We start from the raw sequence: 19,601 nt of genomic DNA, 5'->3' as shown, positions 1-19,601 counted from the left end.
GAAACAAATATGGGCCCTCCATTTTTTTTTTTTTTTTTTTTTTTTTTTTTTTTTTTTTTTTTTTATAGAGAAACAAATCTAGGCCCTTCATTTTTCTACAGCAGATGTGCTTAAGTTTTAAACCACAGTACTGAAGCCGGATTCGATCAACATGAAGGCCTTAATAAGTAAAAGTTGATTAACTTTATCCTTCTTTGAATTTCTCAGTTAGTCCTTGCAAGAGGCATAATTAACAATCTCAGAAACCAAATATCGAATAAGTTAAATCTCTTGGTCATGCCACAAAATACAAAGAGTAATGATTCACTACCACCTAAATATACAACTTTTCACCACCTTGTCTATGTGGCGAGGTGGTCCCCTACTAACTTTAGAGTTTTTTTATTTTTAAAAAATAAAATAAAGTGGGGGACCACCTTGTCACATAGACAAGGTGGTGAAAAGTTGTATATTTAGGTGGTAAAGAATCATTTCTCAAATACAAATGCCATTGCCGAACGACTGAGCCTTTTATTAAAAATCGAGCTCGAGAGGATCAACCAACCAACCAACCTGGAAGTAGCGGATATTGGATGGTAGATTGATAAGAGGGTCTTTACTTAAAACTTAAAAAGATTTAATTTTGTCAAAACTTAAAAAACCTACGAGTTTAAAACTTAAAAAGACTAAATTTGATATATTTTTCCATAAAATGAACAAAACAAGTGCGAATTAATGAGGTTTACATTGAAAAAGAATATGAACATATTTATACATTTCTCTCACAAAATTGAAGCACTTGTTAATTTGTCGATAATCATTCAGGATATACAACTGGCCTCAAATTACTAATCAAAAAATTAAAGAAAAAAAAAGAAGAAGAAAAGAATAAAAAGAGCAGAGGCAAAAACCATATATGATTTTACAAAGACTTTGCAAGCATTAACTAACTGATCTAACCTTACATATTTTCTTCACACTGCTCTCGGCTTCTGGCTGGTCCAATGAACCTGAAAAAGAATTTAAAACTAATCTATAACTATTCCCAATTTTCATATAACCTGCTTCAATTTCCTTTCCCCAAATTAAGAATCCTGCAGCTGGTTCACCAAAAGAGATTGTGAGGGACATTAAAGTTGTTCGCCATTTTGTTATCACCATCACAAGATGAACACTGTAATCAAACTTGTTGCCATTGACATTTACTTCACATCAATGGGAGGTAAGCCCCACCATGCCCTTTCCTCAGCACAAGTGGCCCCGCATTGTCAGGGACTTTGTCCAATGCCTTCATGCCTGCATCAAGCACATCGCCAAATCCAGTTGCCACAGTAGCCAACTGCAACCGCAACCTCAAATCCCTAGTTCTCTTCAACAAGCACCTAAACGATCTCCACAGATATTTAGCCCATTCGGCAGGCAATCCTCCTCCAGTTAGCCAAACGGAGAATTGGGACTGGTCTCCTCTGGCTGCAACCTCTGCCCTATAAAATCTTGCAAGATCGGCAAGCATCGAGGGCTGGAGAGGAAGCACAGCCACAAATTCAGCTACGAACTCTTCCAATAGTTCGGGTTTGAGCATCTGATTCCAGAGAACCAAAGCCCACTCGCTTGGCTGGTTAAGACCATATGCTTCAGCAACAATTAGTGCCTCTTGAAAACGGGACTGCTCAACTAGGGCTCGTCTGGCATTGGTTTCAGATCGATAAAGCCACTGGAGATCTGGCATTCGAATTTGGAGGGACACAAGGGAAGCCTGAGCACATGCTTTGCGTGTTTTGTTGCCAGCGTCAATGGAAGAATGAACTTCAGCAGCTTCAATGTAATAACGCATGGAATCTAACAGATCTTCATTTTGATCCCTGTCATAACGGTGGAACCACTGCTCGGAAGACTGCTCTGCCCGTGACTCTAAAAGAGCAGCTGTTTCATGCTTCATATCAAAATGGTTGTAGACCTGTGAAAAGAAATAAAGGAAATGATGACATATTACTCCAGAACTTTGCATTAAGAAACTTGACAAACAGACACCATCAAGTTTCCTTTTTTATTAACCCATTTTTCAAGCTGTGTCCTAGAGATTAGAAATATACCACACGTTCAACTTTTTATTAACAAATTTGAGAAGAAAATCAACCTCGAAAATGTACGCTTACCAACTATCTTGGTCCCTAGCACTGCAATCAATTTCACTTTGGTCCTAAAAGTACAAATTGTTTCAATTGGATTCCTCAAATTTGTTTGTTTTGATTCAATGAAATCCCGTCTGCCACAAGACTAGTGTATTTGAATGGAAGTTGAACATGTGGCCTGAAATGTGCCAAAATTGACTCTCAGAAACTAACATGGCATGATGGTTAATGGGGATGTGCAGCACATAACACGCATGTGCCAAGTCCCCTCTGAAAACATGCACATGGGAATCCCATGTTTCATATTCAGTCTAACCATCTTGTCACATCAAGTTCTGACACAAAAAAAGTCATGTAATCAACTTCTGCTCAAACATGTTAACACCATGATAGATTGATAAAACTGTAGCACTAAAACACATTAGGACCAAATCGGAAAATTGACCCTGTAAGGACTATGTTGAGATTGGTCGTAATTATAGTCCCTCCCTCACTCTATCCATCCATCCATCTATTTGGCGAGTAATCTTACCTGATAACCAGAATAGATGCATGTCTGTGCCAAATCTTAGTACTTTACCAAAAGCTGCTCCACTATCTCAATAACCAAGAAACCCTAATTAAGTATACAACTTCTTTACAAACTTTGACAAACAAAATCATTCATAGGGTGTGTAGTGAAATCATGAATGCTGCGAATGCATATACATACCATCGCAAGCGCATCAAGGTCATTGGGGTTGAACTGCTTCAATGATGTCAAAACAGCCATTCGAAATCCCCTGACAGCATCAGCTACGCCCGTGTTTGTATCTGCAGCAGCTGAATATTTCTGAAGAAGAAGATCCAGTTGACCATTTTCTATAAGAATTCCAAGAATGAAATTGAGGGCATGGAAGTTTCCAACTCCAGTTATCAGGCGAGCCAAACACGAAAAATCACCCTCGGATACATAAGCTTCAACCCTGGTAGCAGCAAGGGCTACAAGAACATCAACTCCATCAAGGCAAGCTGACAATTTGTAGAAGTGGTGAGACAGGATAAGAAGCTCAACCTGAAAACACGGTTCCCCAAAGGGCAAAAGAGTTTTAACATCAGGAGGAAATATAAATAGTGAAGTCCTTCCATCTTCCTTTTTAATCCTTTTAACCTAGTGTTCTTTTTTGGATAGGTGAGTTACACACCCGGTGGGTCATAAACCCACAACTTCATCCTCCACTCTGTTCTTACAAGTGGATAAGATGCCATTTTACCTGGAGTTATTACCTTGCTGGTTATAACACTAGTGAGCTTACAGAAATACATCATGAACAATAATGCTAATAATGATGCCTGCCACAGAATCAATAACCCAAATATGCTTAACAAAGACTGATTACTACATAGGGCCCGCTATATGAATTGTTTTCTAGAATATGATGTTTATATTCACGGTGATGATAATAATAAAAGCAACAGCAATGACAGTGATAATGATGATGATAACAACATATAATACTTGGTCAAAATTTTCATAGCTTGTCATAATATTTCCACAAACCTATCTAATTTAGTCTGTTATTATTGTAGATAGAATTTAATCTTATTTGGCACAAAGGATATTAATATCAACGTGTCACTATAATAATAATACCTCACAAGCATGCGGTATCTCTTGTCCAGTAATCACCAAACGCATCAATGCATGGCCAATTTCTGGTTCGGAAGGACAGAGCTCTGCCCACTTCAGGAAGTCTGAAAATCTCCACAGTAAGGGGGCAGGCCCTTCCTCCTTTTGAGAATCCATATATCCCCCACGATGTGCAGCTAATAGGCCCTGGAGAATGTATAGATAATGCAATATCAGCAATTCTAAACGTCAATTAACAGTTCCTCTCCCCAGCCTAAAAAAACTAACAGAATTTATTTTGTGACCCCATTCACCTGGGGAAAACAAAACTTGGACAGATATTGTTTCAATAGAGTTAAAAAATGGACATTGAAATATACCCACCAATTTCTCGTCCAGCCAGAGTAACCAACATGGAGCATACCCAGAAAATTTCAGGTTTAAACATAACATCCCATCTAGAATAAAGGTCTAGTCTAGATCAGCCCAGGTTATAACGCATGTTCTCACTCATACCTAAATTTATGACTATTACCCACCACTAGAGCAATAACAAAAACCTAAAATATTTCTTTGAGCAGCAACATGCCATTGTAAATGAAATTCATAGAGAACAGTGTACAAACCTTCAGAAATGATTCTGCGAGAATCTGGGCAATACTCGTGGCTGGCATAGAATGTGTTTGCACTAGGAGATTTGCCTCCTCAAATGACTCTTGTGCTTTAAGAGAAAGAAGCTGTAGTAATTCAATTGGTTGCTTATCAAATGCCTCTGAAAATGAAAGCCCCAAGACATTCGCAGCTTTCAGAACTGCTATTATTCTCTTACATAGTCCATGTCCACTACCTTCAGTTAAAATGGACGCCAAACTCTCCAAAACCTATATTTGCATATTTAATACTGGATTAATATGATGATCTCGCAGACATTGAGAAGCAAACACAAGAGGTAACCATTAAGGGGAACAAAAGGGAACAAACAACCAGTAGCCCATCACCAAGGCGACCTAGTATACATAAACTATGCACAACGAAATCTCAAAGAAGCAAATAACACTATTATAAAAAGAAACAGACACACAGAAATTTGGACAATAACCTGCAGCGTGTTGACCTTATGCTGGTCAGTAGGAATATTATATGACTTAATAACAGAACGCACTTCCTCATCAAGCATTGATATGGATGCTTCACAACTAGGAGTTGAGTTAGTGGCAAGCTTTAAAGCAGCATCCACAAGTACAAATTCAGAAGGTACTTGTGCCGGAGACAGCTTATGTTGGAGTTGCTTGGCAGCCATTATTTGTCCAAACTCCAATAAAGAAAGAACTGCTCTTTCCAGCTCTGCAGGTCCAACCCTTTCCTCCCACGTCGAAAAGGACATTTCCATTTTAATGTTCTCTTCTTGCAACGGCAAGTCATTACCAAATTTAAGAGGACCAAATCCATCGTCAGGATCAATGTTTTTATCCACCGAGTCTATTAATGGCCGTCTTAGTGGCATGTAGCCTTTGGCCCTCCGTTTTGTCTTTGTACTTCCCCCTGCTGTGGTTGGAAAGCTGGAATCCAATACTTGGTTCTTGTGATGTGTCAGGTTATTTTCCCTTACATCATTTTTCTCCAGAGTTCTACTCCGCATTGTATTCATATGATTGTCCATTTTAGTTATCATACTCGCAGTCCGGTCAATAATACTGGAGCTATTTTTAATAACAGCGTCCCGAGTGGAACTGGTTAAATTGAAGTCTCCTTCACTCTTCACCTGAGCTTCTGATTCTACAGCCAAGAGCCATACTTTAGTCTCAATTTCCCGCAGATGATGCAATGGATAGACTCTGATAAAATTTATCACAGAGGTCAGCAAAGATTATGTAAAATAAAGATTTGAAGCAGCAAGTAAATCTGGATAAATAACATACGGATTGGACATGGTTATCATCCCACTCAACCATTGTAGAGAAAGCAACAATAATTCATGAAGCTCCCTCGCAGGGAGATCTTTCTCCACAGCTTCTGCATGTTTAAGAAAAAATAATCCAGCCTACAAGCCATATGACAGCAGGATCATGTCAACAAATATGCAAGTCACCAAAATACAGCTTTGGTTGAAGACTGTTACTAGCAAAGCTACCTGTAAAGCAGGGAAGGAATATCTAATGAACAGCGTCTGGCAGTGGCCCCATAAAGCAATTCTCTCTTCTGGGACATCCCAAAGAAACTCCTTCCATTCGGCTACCATAGATTCAGCCTAAAATTGAAGAGAGATATAACCGGTGATGATCAAATCTGACCACTATATATAAAGGTGCACAAATGTGAGAATGCTAAGATTTTCTCAACAACCTTATACAAAATAATTTATTTTCATAATTCCTTTAATATTACTGTTCTTTGAACAAACACATACCCGCAAACAAAAGATGCAAACATATTTGCTTAAGTTAAAAAGCACACAGACAGACATGTGTTTGTTGTGTCCCCATGTCTAAAGTCTCAGGAGTTTCCATACACAACACCCTATGCCCATGTTGTAACACAACACCTGCTTGCTGTACCTCAGAATACAAATTACAGCACTGCAAACATCATACTACAACAGCACAAGAGGAAGACAGATTGAGATAGCAGGGGGACTCTTATAGAATAACAGGTATCAAATATTACTTTAGATGCGTATGGAAAATTAATGAAAACGTTCAACTTTTAAACTCCTAAAAAAGAGATCCTTCCCCAAATCAGGGAAGATAAACAAAATCAGAAAAGTTAAACAATGCATAAAACATGCTTTACAACCCAAGCAGGCAGGAATGTAATTGTAATAGTACCTGGGTTTCAGTAACATGATGAACAGAAGATTTCCAAGATCCCCCACTGGCCTCCAACTGCTTGGCCCAGTTGCGTGCTTGCTCCCAATGCCCATTCTCTTTTAGTGCTGTTAAAAGTGAAGCATCATCTAAAGTCTCGGTCCCAAGGTGTAGACCATCATCTTTGCGTAATGAAGGCTCTGCTAAATTAATTTTCCAATAAAGTCGTCGATAGTATGTTGCCGCGCATCCCCCGTCACCAAAGTCAGTAGCAGCAAGAAGTTGTAGTAAGCATCTTTTCTCATAAGGAGATGGACAAGTTGAAAGCATAGCATCAGCAGCTTTTATGGCAGTGGAGCTAATCCATGAAGTCCCAACCTGCCCTTCTCTTCCTATATTTGCCAGTAGATAGGCAGGTTCTTCCTTAATTCGGGAAGAAAAAGAACCCAAATGTGCTGAAGCTTCAGAAAGGCGCATTTGTGAAAATGCCTAGGGAGAAAAAAGTCAATATAGAAATTTGGTTAAAAAAGACTCATCTGACACATACTAATACCACTTCAATGATAAATTAAAAGATTGGTCAATGTGCGCATTCCACAAAACATATGATAGATAAAATTGAAGTTTTTACTCCTCTGCTCCCCATTTCCCCCCCTCCCTCTCACAACCCAGTAATGTTCATACCAAAAAACATAATATTCCAAGTTTTCCCTCAGTAGTCATCCACAGTTAAGCAAATGCACTAAGCAAAGGGCAGAAGTTCAAGAAATAATTTTGCTTAGTCAGTTAAAATCTATCTTATTGCACTCTTAGGTAAATTCCTTCCCCCCCCCCACCCCCCATAATAATGGATGCGGAGGTCTATATTTGGACACTGATCTTACTGATCCAGACTAAATAGTGACGACTAGAATAGAACCTATCTCCTGCCTCTGTATGAGAAGTTGACGATGCACGTGCAACCAAATAGAGTTGCCTTGGGAGGGGTAAGGCACCTGGGCTGCCGTTGGGAGCTCTGTTTAAGGCAAAGTCTATTTGGGATGACATAATTGAAAAGGTAGAGCGTCATTTGGTGGGTTGGAAGCGGCTTTATCTATCAAAGAGTGGTAGGATTACTCTCGTTAAAAGCACTCTCTCCAATTTTACCTACGTATTTGCCGTCCCTTTTCCCCATCCCAGTTGGTGTTGCTAATTGTATCAAGACATTTTAGAAGGATTTCCTAGGGGTGGAGTAGGTGATGAGTTTAAACTCCATCTAGTCAGTTGGTCCAAGATTTGTGCTCTGATGTCCTTAGGAGGTTCGAGGGATAGGAACCTAATTCTATTTAACCGAGCTCTCTTGGGAAAATCGCTTTGGAGTTACAACATGGAGAAGGAGGCTTTGTGGAGATTGGTGGTGGGAGCTAAATATGAGAGAATGTGGGGAGGGTGGTGCTCCAATGCAGTGTACAAGTCCTATGGGGTGGGGGTGTGGCAAAACAGTAGGAGACGGGGGGATTTTTCCAGATTTGTGAGATATGAGGTGGGAGATGACCTCGGTTCTGACACGATGTTTGGTGTGGAGATTGGACCCGAAAGGAAGCTTTTCCGACATTGTATAATACTGCCAGTTTTAAGGAGGCCTCAGTGGTAGATCATTTGCTGTTTGCGAACGACACCTATAAGTGGAACATAACCTTCATCAGATCCATGCATGTTTGGGAGATAGAGATGGTCACCTCTTTCTTCAATCTCTTGTACTCTATTAGGTTAAATAGAGGCAGCGAGGATAGGATCTATTGGCTCCCCTTTAAAAGGCAAACTTTCGAGGTCAGATTTTTTTATCATGCGCTTAATCCCCCTACTAGTATTTCTTTCCCTTGTAAGAGCATATGGGAGAATAAGGCGCCTAAGAGAGTGTCCTTCTTTGTTTAGACAACAGCGTTAGGGAGGATCCTGACCTTGAATAATCTAAGAAATAGGCACATAATAGTGATGGACTGGTGTTACATGTGCAAGAACAATTGAGAGTCCATCGATCATCTTTTGCTTCATTGCGGAGTTACTAGAGAACTGTGGGTTTTAGTTTTCCATCTTTTCGGGGTAGAGTGGTTAATGTCTAATTGGGTGGAGTTATTCGCTAGTTTGACTGGCTAGTTTGGTAGTCACCAGAATTTAGAGGCCTGGAAGATGGCTCCCCATTGCGTGATGTGGTGTATTTGGAGAGAATGCAAATCCCAAAATTTTGCAAATTGTGAGAAAAAGGTGGTAAGAGTTAAAAAATATATTGCTCAAAACTCTCTAAGGGTGGATGGTTGCTATCAATAGCTTTGCTTTGCTAACTTTGAAGAATTTTTGGATTTGTGCTCCTCATCTTCTTCCTGGTGGGTGTTTTTCTTGTATACTTCTTGTGTACTTGGGTTGCACCAATTTGTGCTTTAATAAGATTGAATCACTTAAAAAAAAAAAAAAGTGCTTCATTTGAGCATGATCCAGCCTAAATAGCAACGACTAGAATCGAACCCATCGCCTGCCACTAAGAAGAATGAGAAGTTGAGGATGCACGTGCAACCAGACAGAGGTGCCTTGGAGGGGTAAGAAAGCTGTAGGAGAAAAATTATTAGGATCATATCCTTTCTACATTGCCAATGAAAGAAGTGATTTATTTGAGCATGCACTCCTTTGCTACAGGGCTCATGGAGTAGCATATTTCAAAAAGAGGAGGTGATAAGCTGAAAAAATATTGAAACATTTTGGGCCTCAGTTTCTGCTGGGACGATGATCGACGTTGCATCCGACACATTCAAGATCATAATAAAGAGACAGTAGTTCTATCCAACCAAAAGAACCAATAGATGAATGAAAAAGCCGGGTTTTAAGCTTCCTCACAAACCTGAAGAGCACGGATGAAAGGTAGCAGCGAACATGACGGAAGGAACATTTCAAACGCCCTTAGCAATGGCAGGAACAAGTGTTGTTCGCATAGCACTGCGACCATCTTGGAAAGAGAAACAGGCCCTTCATCAAAATCACTAGAAACTTTGATATGTTGACCAAGTTGCGCTTTTCTTTCCTCTTCAGCAATAATGCCTTGGGCAACAAATATTTTTGCACTCAAAGAAGTACTTGAAAGCTCCGATGTTGAGGCAGCCACTGGATCAACTGATTTGGGCTCCATAATCCGCCTGCGTTTTGGATTACACCGGTTGTAATGAAATGTAAGGGCTCTATCACCTGCTGGCAGGGAATTAATGGCTTCCACGGCTGCTCCAACATGATCTGCAATCTGGGACGCAATATCATTCACCTTAATGGATGACGTTTCCCTGTAGAGAACATACCTGCAATCAGATCTTAACCTTGGAAGCATGCATAGATAATATGGGATCTGTGGACTAAATGCACACATTATGGGGTATAACTTTACTCAGACAAAATCTCAGATACAAAGATGAAATATATTCTAGGAAGGGAGTAATATGGAAATATTTGACAGTAACCTTGCTGCAGTAATTTCCAGCCAAACAGTTAAGCAGGATAATGGAGAAACATCAGGAAAGCAAGATGCAACCATGGCCAAAATAGACCAGGACATGTCCTTTGCTTTCAACAAAAGGGCCTCTCCAGGATTTTTCTGCTTCTCACACTCGGCTAAAATTCTAAAGAGTTCAACTGGGATACATATGTTGTCGTCAGAAAAGAGAGTTTCACCCCCTTTGTCTGTAGTATCTGAAGATGATGAAGGGCTAGCTTTTTTCCTTGACTGCATGCCTTTCAAAACTGTGAATATGTGAATTCGGAGACGTGGATCACCAAACTCCTTCAACACCTGAAATGCATAATTTCATAAGGGTATCCTCCAAGTTTAAACGTGGCACTGTTTAAACTTGAAATATAGTTTTCTTGAGGTTCTGGATGAAATGTTTGCAATATTTATAAGATGAAAGAAAGTACTTACTACTTGAACGACAGTGTCATAAGGGTATCCTCCAACCTGGGCTTCAGATAAAAACCCAACCTTACATATGAAAATGGCAACATAAGATTCAAAGTTGAAGAAGAGTTAATTCAAAATCTAGAAATATTAAAAATAACAATAAAAAATAAAAAGAGACATACCCAGTCATTGTCTCTTGCTAATACAGCAAGGTATTTCGTGCTCAAGGGAAGCTGATGCATCTGACAAAAAACTGTAACTAAATTCCAATGCTGGCTCGCAGCTTTCTGTTGAGATCTTAACTCAGTTCCATTCCCATTGCCACTTAATAGCCAAGACCCACATGTATTTCCATCCACCACCATTGGCAGACTAGCCTTTTCCAAATGCTGTAGGACAAGCATGAGAGCTCGTGAAGGACGTTTGCTAGTAAATGAATTTGGAGTTCCCTTTGGCTTAGTAATGGTAGCACCATCCTGGTGCAGATAGTCATCGGCCAGAGCTCGAGCAAGAGACTCCGCTATATCACTTTCATGAGATATTGCATGAAATGCAGAACCCTTTGGTGAAAGTTGTCTAAGATTCTCATTGGTTTTTAAGGACTTGTAAAAGGAAGATATCCGTCTCAAGGCGGCAATGTCTATGCCAAGCATGCTGGCAGATAACCCACAAAGCTCCATGAGAAAAGCACATGAAGCCACCAACACAAAATCCTCAAAATGCATAACAGCAAGGGGCATGACCTGAAAAGAGAAGTGTGTTAGTTCCAGGTTCCATCTGAATAAATCCAACAAAAGTAATCTCATTCATTTCAAGTATAAATGTAAATGACAAGAAAATTACGACTTACAGATGCAAGAAGAGACTCTTCACTTTGTGTTAAAGGTGCAAGAAGTGTTTGCACATCTGATTGGACATTACTTTGTCCAAGTACTGAAGCACCAACTTGCTCTTCTGATTTCAATTTTTGAACTCTAGCAGCAAGAAGATGGTTGAAAGCTGCCAGTGCACGCCCACGATGCAAGTGATGCTCAAGTCCAAGTCCAGTTTCCTGATGTCAATAAAACCACTGACATGAGAGGCAGCTACAATGAAAACCATAGAGGTCATTCCAGAAACATACAAAGTGACAGTAAGGAGCTCAAAACTAACTGAAAACGTACTTTAATTTCTACCTGTTCTGGTATGATATTACTTGGGTGTGCCTCCATGGCATCTTTAATAACTTATCAAAAACTACTACCACTCAATGCCAGGAAACATGTTCTGACAAAAATGTGTCACCTTCTTCCACCCAACTTCACCTACATAGGAACCACTTTGTTTTTGGGTCATTGCATAAAAGGCCCCTGCTTTTTGTTACAAGTTTCCTTCTCATACAACTTTGCAGAATCACTAATCAACCCTGAACTACAAATCCAGGCAAACTCGAACCTTGAATGGTTTTTTTTTTTTTTTTTTTTTAAAAAAAAAAAAAAAAATGCAAAAATTAATTGAAAGCACGAAGCACGAAGTGGCGCAACTCTAATACACATGAAGTATACAAGATAACCCTAAAGCACAAAAAAATAAGAACAAAAATTACAAAAACTCAAAAAAAATTAGAAACATGCAACTATTCCATGCTACCCTCCATGTACAAAGAGATTATAACATCGTCTTCTTCAGGTCGACCATCATAATCTCATGATCTTCAAAGTTCTTCACATTTTGGTCTCTCCAAAGACACCACTTTACACACAAAGGAGCCAACCTCCACATTTTCAAAGAAGTACGGTTTCCCAATTCTCCCCTCCAACTCACCAATAACTCGTTCACCTTTCGAGGTATAACCCATGCAACACCAAACAACTTGAAAAGCATGCTCCACAATTCTCTTGCAACCTCACAATGAAGAAGAAGGTGATCAATAGACTTCCCACATTTCTTACACATGCAACACCACTCCACCGGAATAACATTCATTTTTTAAGAATTATCCAAAGTTAAGATTCTCCTTAAAGCCGTCGTCCACACAAAGAATGCCATTTTCAAGGGAGCCTTAACTTTCCAAATACTATTCCAAGGAAAAGAAGATCTTACGAAGTAGCTAACACTTGATAAACAATTTCCTTTTAGAAGGAATCCAGCAAATTTCATCCTCACATCCTTGCCTTACTCTTTGAGAATACAACTTAAAATAAACAGAGACTACTTCCACCTCCCAATCATGCACAAGTCTTGTAAAGAAAATATTCCAATGAATATTTCCACTCCGGAACTACACATGATCCGCTACCCACACATCCTTATTACAAGCAATAGTGAATAATTCCGAAAATGAGAACTTCACAGGTTGTTCCCCACAACATACATCATTCCAAAACCTCTTCTTAGAACCATCTTCTACCTCATACCTCACATGTTTAGAAAAACTTTCCCACCCCCTCCTTATACATTTCCACACTCCCACACCATAGGGTCCCCAGCCTCCTTAGAACACCAACCTCCCCTCAAACTTATCGTATTTAATGTCCACCACCGATCTCCACAAAGTCTCACCCTCTCCATAGTATACCTCCACAACCACTTACCCAAAAAGGCTAGGTTAAATTGAACCAGATTCTTCACCCCCAAAACCCCCGAAATTATCGGAGTACATATTCTCGACCACTTCACTAGATGAAACTTAAAACTCATCACTAATTCCCCTCCAAAGAAAGTCCATTTAAAGTTTTTCCATTCCATTCGATTAGCCACTCAAAATAGGGAAAATGGACAAATAGTAATTCGGTAAATTAGAAAGAGTGCTTTTTATCAAAGTTAACCTGCCTCCCTTCGATAAATAACGTCTCTTCCAGCCTGCCAACATAGGTTCCATCTTCTCAATAATGCCATTTCAAATGGTAGAAGGCTTGTAAGAAGCTCCTAAAGGAAGACCCAAATACTTCATCAGCAACGAACTCACCCTACACCCAAGAATGCTAGCCAAACCTTCCACATCCCCCACATCTACGAGAACAATCTCTAACTTAGACAAGTTTATCTTCAACCTCAACACCACTTCAAAACATAAGAAAAGGCATCTCAAATTGAGAAGTTGTTCACAACTAGGCTCACAACAGATCAACGTATCATCTGCAAACAACAAATGCGACACTATCATCTCCTCACGATTCCTTGATCCCAATGAAAATCCCGATAAAAGACCATTATCCACTGTAGCAGACATCATCCTACTTTTTTTATAAGTAATCAAGTCTTATTGATAGCGTAAGGCGCCCCTAAGTACATGGAAGTATACAAAAGGAATCACCTAACTAGAAAGAGAAAAACGAACAAGAAAATCGACATAACTAAGTGACAGTGGAGACAAAAAAGTCATCGTCCAAAGATACAAAGTATGAAAAAACGAAACTAAAATATCTTCCATAGAACTCTCCAAGTCCTCGAAACACCTATTATTTCTTTCCTTCCAAACACAAAAAAATGCAGATCAACACCATCTTTCAAATCGCATCACTTCTTGGCCTTTCAGATTTCCACCAACAAGCAAACAAATTGATAACACTTCTAGGCATAACCCAAGACAAGCCAAATGAAGTAAAGATAGCATTCCATAAAGCGGAAGCCACATCACAGTGAACAATAATGGAGACAATGGAACTCCCTATCATAATTCATGCAAACTACTAAAAAAGCCAGAAGGAGACCCATTAATGATAATGGAAAACCGCACTATAGATATGCAGTGATCTATCCAACCTTGCCATCTCTCCCCAAAGCCACATGCTTCAACACATATAACAAAAACTCTCAGTTGACAGGGTCATAGGCCTTCTCCAAATCCAATTTACATAATATTCCTGGCTCCCCAGATTGAATTTGACTATCCAAATATTCATTCGCCGCCAAGATAAATGCATTCTGAGAACTTGAGACAATCTTCCCCAATACCGACTTCAACCCATTTGCCAATACTTAAGAAATAATTTTGTACACACAGCCCACTAAGCTAATAGGATGCAAAACCTTAATTTCCACCGCCCCAGCTTTCTTTGGAATAAGGGATACAAAAGTAGCATTAAAACTCTTCTCGAACTTCCCTCGACTATGGAACTCCTTGAACACCGCCATCATGTCCTCCTTTAATACCTCCCAACAATTTTGGAAAAAATCCATAGAAAACCCTTCAGGTCTTGGCGCCTTATCTCACCTCCAACACCTCACTCTTCTCAAATTCTCTTCCCATCCAATTTCTCTCCCCCTTCATCACTGGAAAGGAATGAGAGGCCATCGAACTAAAGAACTCTGCTCTGAAACCATATTAAATTACCACTTGTACCAAAAGTTTAAGTTGATAGGAAGAGATGAATTTAATCATTTAATTTATATTCTAACACAAACCACCCCATGTCCCTCTCTTTGCCTACTTTGTCCCACCTGTCCCTCGCTCTTTCATCTCTACTCCCTCGCAACCCGGCCCTACCTTCGTGTCAAAGAAAAAGCCTTTATGTATCCTCCCCTTTGTCTCGGTGCAAGAATCCTTAGGCTTGCAAGAAAGTACGATTTGTCCAATGACACGGATTACACTGCGTCATAGCTACAAGTAAGCATTTCCTAATCACCTATAATCTAAACCCCGCCACGAAACCCTTCGATTACTTTTTACAAATTTGTTTTAATCGAGATTGCGGTCAATGAATGCTGGACATTAGCTGATTACTTTTTCTTTTTTTTTGATAAGAGAAATATGATTAAAAAGCGCAAAGCGCAATCAAGTACACATGAAGTATACCAGAAAGGCATCTAAGAGGAAAACAATACAAGAAAATCATTAAAACTAAACGTTAAAGGTGTGAGGAACGCAGCCGACCAAGAGTACAAAAAATGAAAGAAAAAGGAAATGAGATCTTCAATGGTTCTTTCTTTGTCCTCAAACTGCCTATCATTGCGTTCCCTCCATAAGTACCACATAAGGCAACAAGGGACCATCTTCCACACGACTGCACTCCGGGAGCGGCCACCCGTCCACCAGCAAGCGAATAAATCTACCATCCGAAGAGGCATAACCCAAGACAGACTGAAGCGCCTAAAGATGGCGTTCCACAGAACGCGTGCTACCTCACAATGGAGAAGGTGATCCACCGACTCCCCATTCATTTTGCACATGCAACATCTATCAATCACAATGACCCGCTTCTTCCTGAAATTGTCCAAAGTAAGGATCTTCCCTTGCGCTGCCGTCCAAGCAAAGAAAGCTACTTTCAAAGGAACCTTGGTCTGCCAAATACTTTTCCAAGGAAAATGAATAGCCTCTTTGCAAGCAAGAGCCTTATAGAAAGATCTAACATCAAATTTCCCTTTGTGAGAAGGAGACCACCATAGCTTATCCTCCCCATCATAATTCACTCTGGATGAGTACAACAAAGAGAAGAATGAGGTCAAAACATCTACCTCCCAGTCGTGGACCGCTCGGAAAAAGCTAACATCCCATTGATAAGACCCACTCACCACAACCAAATGGTCTGCTAAAGGAAAGTAATGCATAATCCTTGAGTTTGATTTAGGTTTTTGCTTGTTAAATTCGGTTTCAAGGGTTTGAAACTTAGATTTTTATTATTTTTATTTATTTTTATGAATTTTTGTCATTGAGGAGAGAGAGGGAGAGAGAGAGAGAGAGAGAGAGAGAGAGAGAGAGAGATTTTTTGATAAGTAATAAACTGATTTTATTAAAAGCGTAAGGAGCCCCTAAGTACACCGGAAGTATACAAGAGAAAGCACCCAATTAGAAATCGAAAAATGTGAAAAAAAGAAGCTAAAATATCCTTCAAGGACCTCTCAAAATCCTCGAAACACCTATTATTTTTTTCCTTCCAAACACACCAAAGAATGCATGTCGGCACCATCTTCCAAATCGCGGCAGTTTGAAGGGGCGGGGGAGGGAGGGGGGAGAGCGGGGACATTGATAATGAGATGTTAGTTTGATGGGGGTTATATGGACTTTTTCCTAAATTTTAAGATACCCATTAAGCTTTTCATAAGTTCACAGGATTCAAAAAACATTAAAACACAAATATGACAACCAAAGAAGATATACAAAGAATTTTTCCTTCCCCAAGAAACAAACCAAAATATTAGAAAGGGAAAAAAATCAATGATTAAAATTTGCCCTTGCTTTTCTCAGGACAACTATGCTTAAACCCACTCAAGATACTTTGGCTCTTGATCTGATGGCCTTTTCTATGCCTTTTCATTAAATGCATTGGAAAAGTTTACATAAGTGGAAGTCTTCCTTGGGGTCTTGTGAGAAAGTGCAAATTATGCAAATAGTATTTGTGGGGATTTTGGATGAGACCCAACAGGCAATAATTTAGGGTTCAAGGTGTAAAAAGGAAGGTTATGAAGGTTTTCAACTGGGCTGGTTCGTGTCTAAGCTCAAACCGGTTCGTGAGAAGACGGGTTTTGGACTTATTGAGGGCATTGTGGTTACAGGCTCTGGGCTGGGTTCCGGCCCAGAGAGGGTCTTAGGTCTTCTTCGGGTCCTGGGTACTCATCGTATTCAAAGAAGCCTGGAGATGCTGAAGGTCCTCATGCGAGGCTTGTTGACTCGTCGTCGATGGTTGATGCGCTATCCTTGTCTGCAACTAGGGGTCTTGCAGTCTGTTAGATTGGGTCTCTTTAGGTGAGGTATGTTTTCGCCGGTGGGTGTGTTTTAGATCTAGCGGTTCCAGCAGATACTATCACGGTGTCTACGTTGGAGGCTGTAGCTCAGCCTTCACAAGTGATCGAGAACTTTGTCTTTCCTCCCATGCTGACATCTTTTTTTGATACACTGTTTTCTGATGTTGTGCTATTTGTTCCAAAATCAGAGGTGTTGTCTTCGGCGTCAATGGAAGCTTCTCTCAGGTCTGAGGGGTCTTCTTCGGCTCCGGTAAGCATTGTTGGTAGGTCTTTCGAGTATTGGATTCAGCCCACCACCTCTATGTAGGATTCGCTTTTTTCCGGAGTTGTTGGATGAGAGTTTATTTGCAGAGTTTGTGGCAGCGATGAGGATATATATTGCTAGTGAGACTAAGTCATTGTAGCGCTCTAAGTTGGAGGATTGTCTTTTTGCTGAGGAAGGTTCGGTGGCTACAACGAAGGGTACTGTTAAGCAATCTACTCCGGCGAGGGGTTTTCTATGTTTGGGGTTTCTCAATCCGAGTCTGTCAGTGAAAGTTAAACCCCTTCTCTTACCTAAATTGTCGGTAGCATCATTGTCGACTTTAATTGTTAAGGAGGATGGGGTGGAAGGGGCTCCCTCCCTTTTGGGTTGTTGCATCACTCCAACTGCTGAAAAGGGTGAGGATTTCAGGGTGAACGGTCTGATCTAGTCTCAGAAGTGGCTGGTAGGTTTTGGTCCGGGTGGAGAGATTGTCGTGTGGGATCGAGGCGACGAGGTTTGGGATGTGGAGGATGGAGACTCCTCTAACCCTTTGGTTGTTTTTCATCTCGACATGCCCTTGGATTGGGCGTTGGATGGTGATGAAGACGAGGATCCGTCCTCGGCGTTTCTGAATGCCATTGAAGAGGATTTTCATCGGTAAGCAAAGGTTGCTCGTCCAAAGTCCAAAGGTAGGAGGGAGCTGTTAAATCTGAAAAGTTCCATTAACCATGGCGATGCAATCGCGTCCTCTCGACATTGGAAAGGTAAGGCTCACATGATGTAGTGTTGAGTGCTTCATGTGGGTTTCGGGTTTGAGAGATTTAGGTCCTTGCGGGTTTGTTAGGTTTCTTTTTGTCGGCTGGTTTGGTTGTTCTTATATATACTTCCTGTGTACTCTAGGGCGTTTTACACTTTATTCTTTTAATTAAATTTTATTATTTATCAAAAAAAAAAAGAGTATCTGGTATGTGAATAAACTCTAATGGCCAATGTGTGTACCATGCCTGCTCTTTGCTAACACTGCCATGCACCGATGGTTAGGGTAAAGTACAGCAAAACATTTTATAGAAAAAGGAGAATGAGTGGAGGAGGTACATGCAGAAAAGTAATTTTTCACTATGAGAAGATTGAATAGGCGAAATGGTCAAGTTAAAACTTCTAATCTGTTATGTGCTCATCACGACTTATCTCCATTACTTCCAAAAGGGTTAAAATACAGCTTAGTATATATATATATATATATATATATTTTATAAATAATGTCATATCATAAAAAACAGGACATTGATATAGGTTCTCCATACTAAAAATATATCTAGGACTTGTATGTCTGATATTTTAGCATTGAGGTGATAAGTGGTTTTGCTTAGTTTAGGGGCACAAAGTGTGATTCAGCCTTTTTAAATGAATACTTCACCTACTCCCCTTAAGTACACAGATAGAATATCATGATACAAGAAATCCATTTGCGATTAGGGTACATGCCAAATTGCATTTCCAAATTAAATGCTCTAACCGGAGGTTATAAGGCTTAAGTGCATTGTTCAAGTAGTCCTCCTTAATGTAAAATAGAGGAAACATAAACTAACTACCTAAAGAGAAAGAAGAAGCACAAACCTCAAGTGAAGAATCATAGAGCTCCTCTTCAATGTGCTTTTGGATGGTTGCTTCCCAGGAGATTGCACTGACCTCAGCATTTTCATCAGCATTTATGAAAAAATCAGTGTCTCTATCTAGCAGAGATTCTCCTATAGGCAGACCTGAAAGTGATTGCCATCCAAGAGGACCCTGAAATACCATGCAAATTACATGACATGATAATTCATCCATGTAAAAAACAGGAATATCATAGTAAAATGACTAGCAATATCTCTAGGGAAATTCGGTATCAAAGCATAGTTTAAAAAGACGTCTAATATCATATATTCCTACTCGACTAGAGAGAGAGAGAGAGAGTAAAATGCCTAGAATTACCTCTAGGGCAATTCAGTTTCAGAGAGAGAGAGAGGACAGAAAGGAGAGAGAAGGCAAACACGTCAGAGCAGTTCAGTGACAAATGAAGCAGATAAAAGAGACCTGGACATAAAGCTGAATCAATCTTCTCACAGCCTTAGGAAACCAGCATGGCAGCATTTGTGGAAGTGAAGTATCATGTCCAGCAGAGAAGAAGATGTTCTCACGCCATTTTAGATAGTCAGATAAAGCTGAATAGCCAAATTGCAAATTGTAAGAAACAATGCAAATGATTATATAC

General features: G+C 39.9%; 1 protein-coding gene across 3 annotated transcripts in view; it reads right to left on the bottom strand.

Moving 5' to 3' along the window:
* Positions 1–705: 705 nt before the first annotated feature.
* Positions 706–19,601, bottom strand: part of LOC133857165 (uncharacterized) — a 60,371-nt gene continuing 41,475 nt past the window's right edge. For 2 of the 3 annotated variants that reach the window (XM_062292308.1, XM_062292310.1), the window contains 15 exons: positions 19,424–19,551; positions 18,965–19,135; positions 11,291–11,491; positions 10,623–11,183; positions 10,462–10,521; positions 10,004–10,332; positions 9,397–9,829; positions 6,546–7,013; positions 5,852–5,968; positions 5,640–5,761; positions 4,820–5,555; positions 4,347–4,601; positions 3,745–3,927; positions 2,824–3,165; positions 706–1,936 (listed from right to left, as the gene is read on the bottom strand). In XM_062292308.1, the coding sequence (XP_062148292.1) occupies positions 1,187–1,936; positions 2,824–3,165; positions 3,745–3,927; positions 4,347–4,601; positions 4,820–5,555; positions 5,640–5,761; positions 5,852–5,968; positions 6,546–7,013; positions 9,397–9,829; positions 10,004–10,332; positions 10,462–10,521; positions 10,623–11,183; positions 11,291–11,491; positions 18,965–19,135; positions 19,424–19,551 (4,856 nt within the window). In that variant the 3' untranslated portion in view covers positions 706–1,186. Of the gene's footprint in view, positions 1,937–2,018; positions 2,728–2,823; positions 3,166–3,744; positions 3,928–4,346; positions 4,602–4,819; positions 5,556–5,639; positions 5,762–5,851; positions 5,969–6,545; positions 7,014–9,396; positions 9,830–10,003; positions 10,333–10,461; positions 10,522–10,622; positions 11,184–11,290; positions 11,492–18,964; positions 19,136–19,423; positions 19,552–19,601 lie in introns of those variants that run through there. The other variant, XM_062292309.1, reaches the window with a different exon arrangement.

The sequence above is a fragment of the Alnus glutinosa genome, chromosome 14 (assembly GCF_958979055.1).
Source record: "Alnus glutinosa chromosome 14, dhAlnGlut1.1, whole genome shotgun sequence".
NCBI classification, from domain to species: Eukaryota; Viridiplantae; Streptophyta; class Magnoliopsida; order Fagales; family Betulaceae; genus Alnus; species Alnus glutinosa.
Note: the sequence above shows the minus strand (reverse complement) of the source record. Positions and strands in the feature narration are given on the sequence as shown.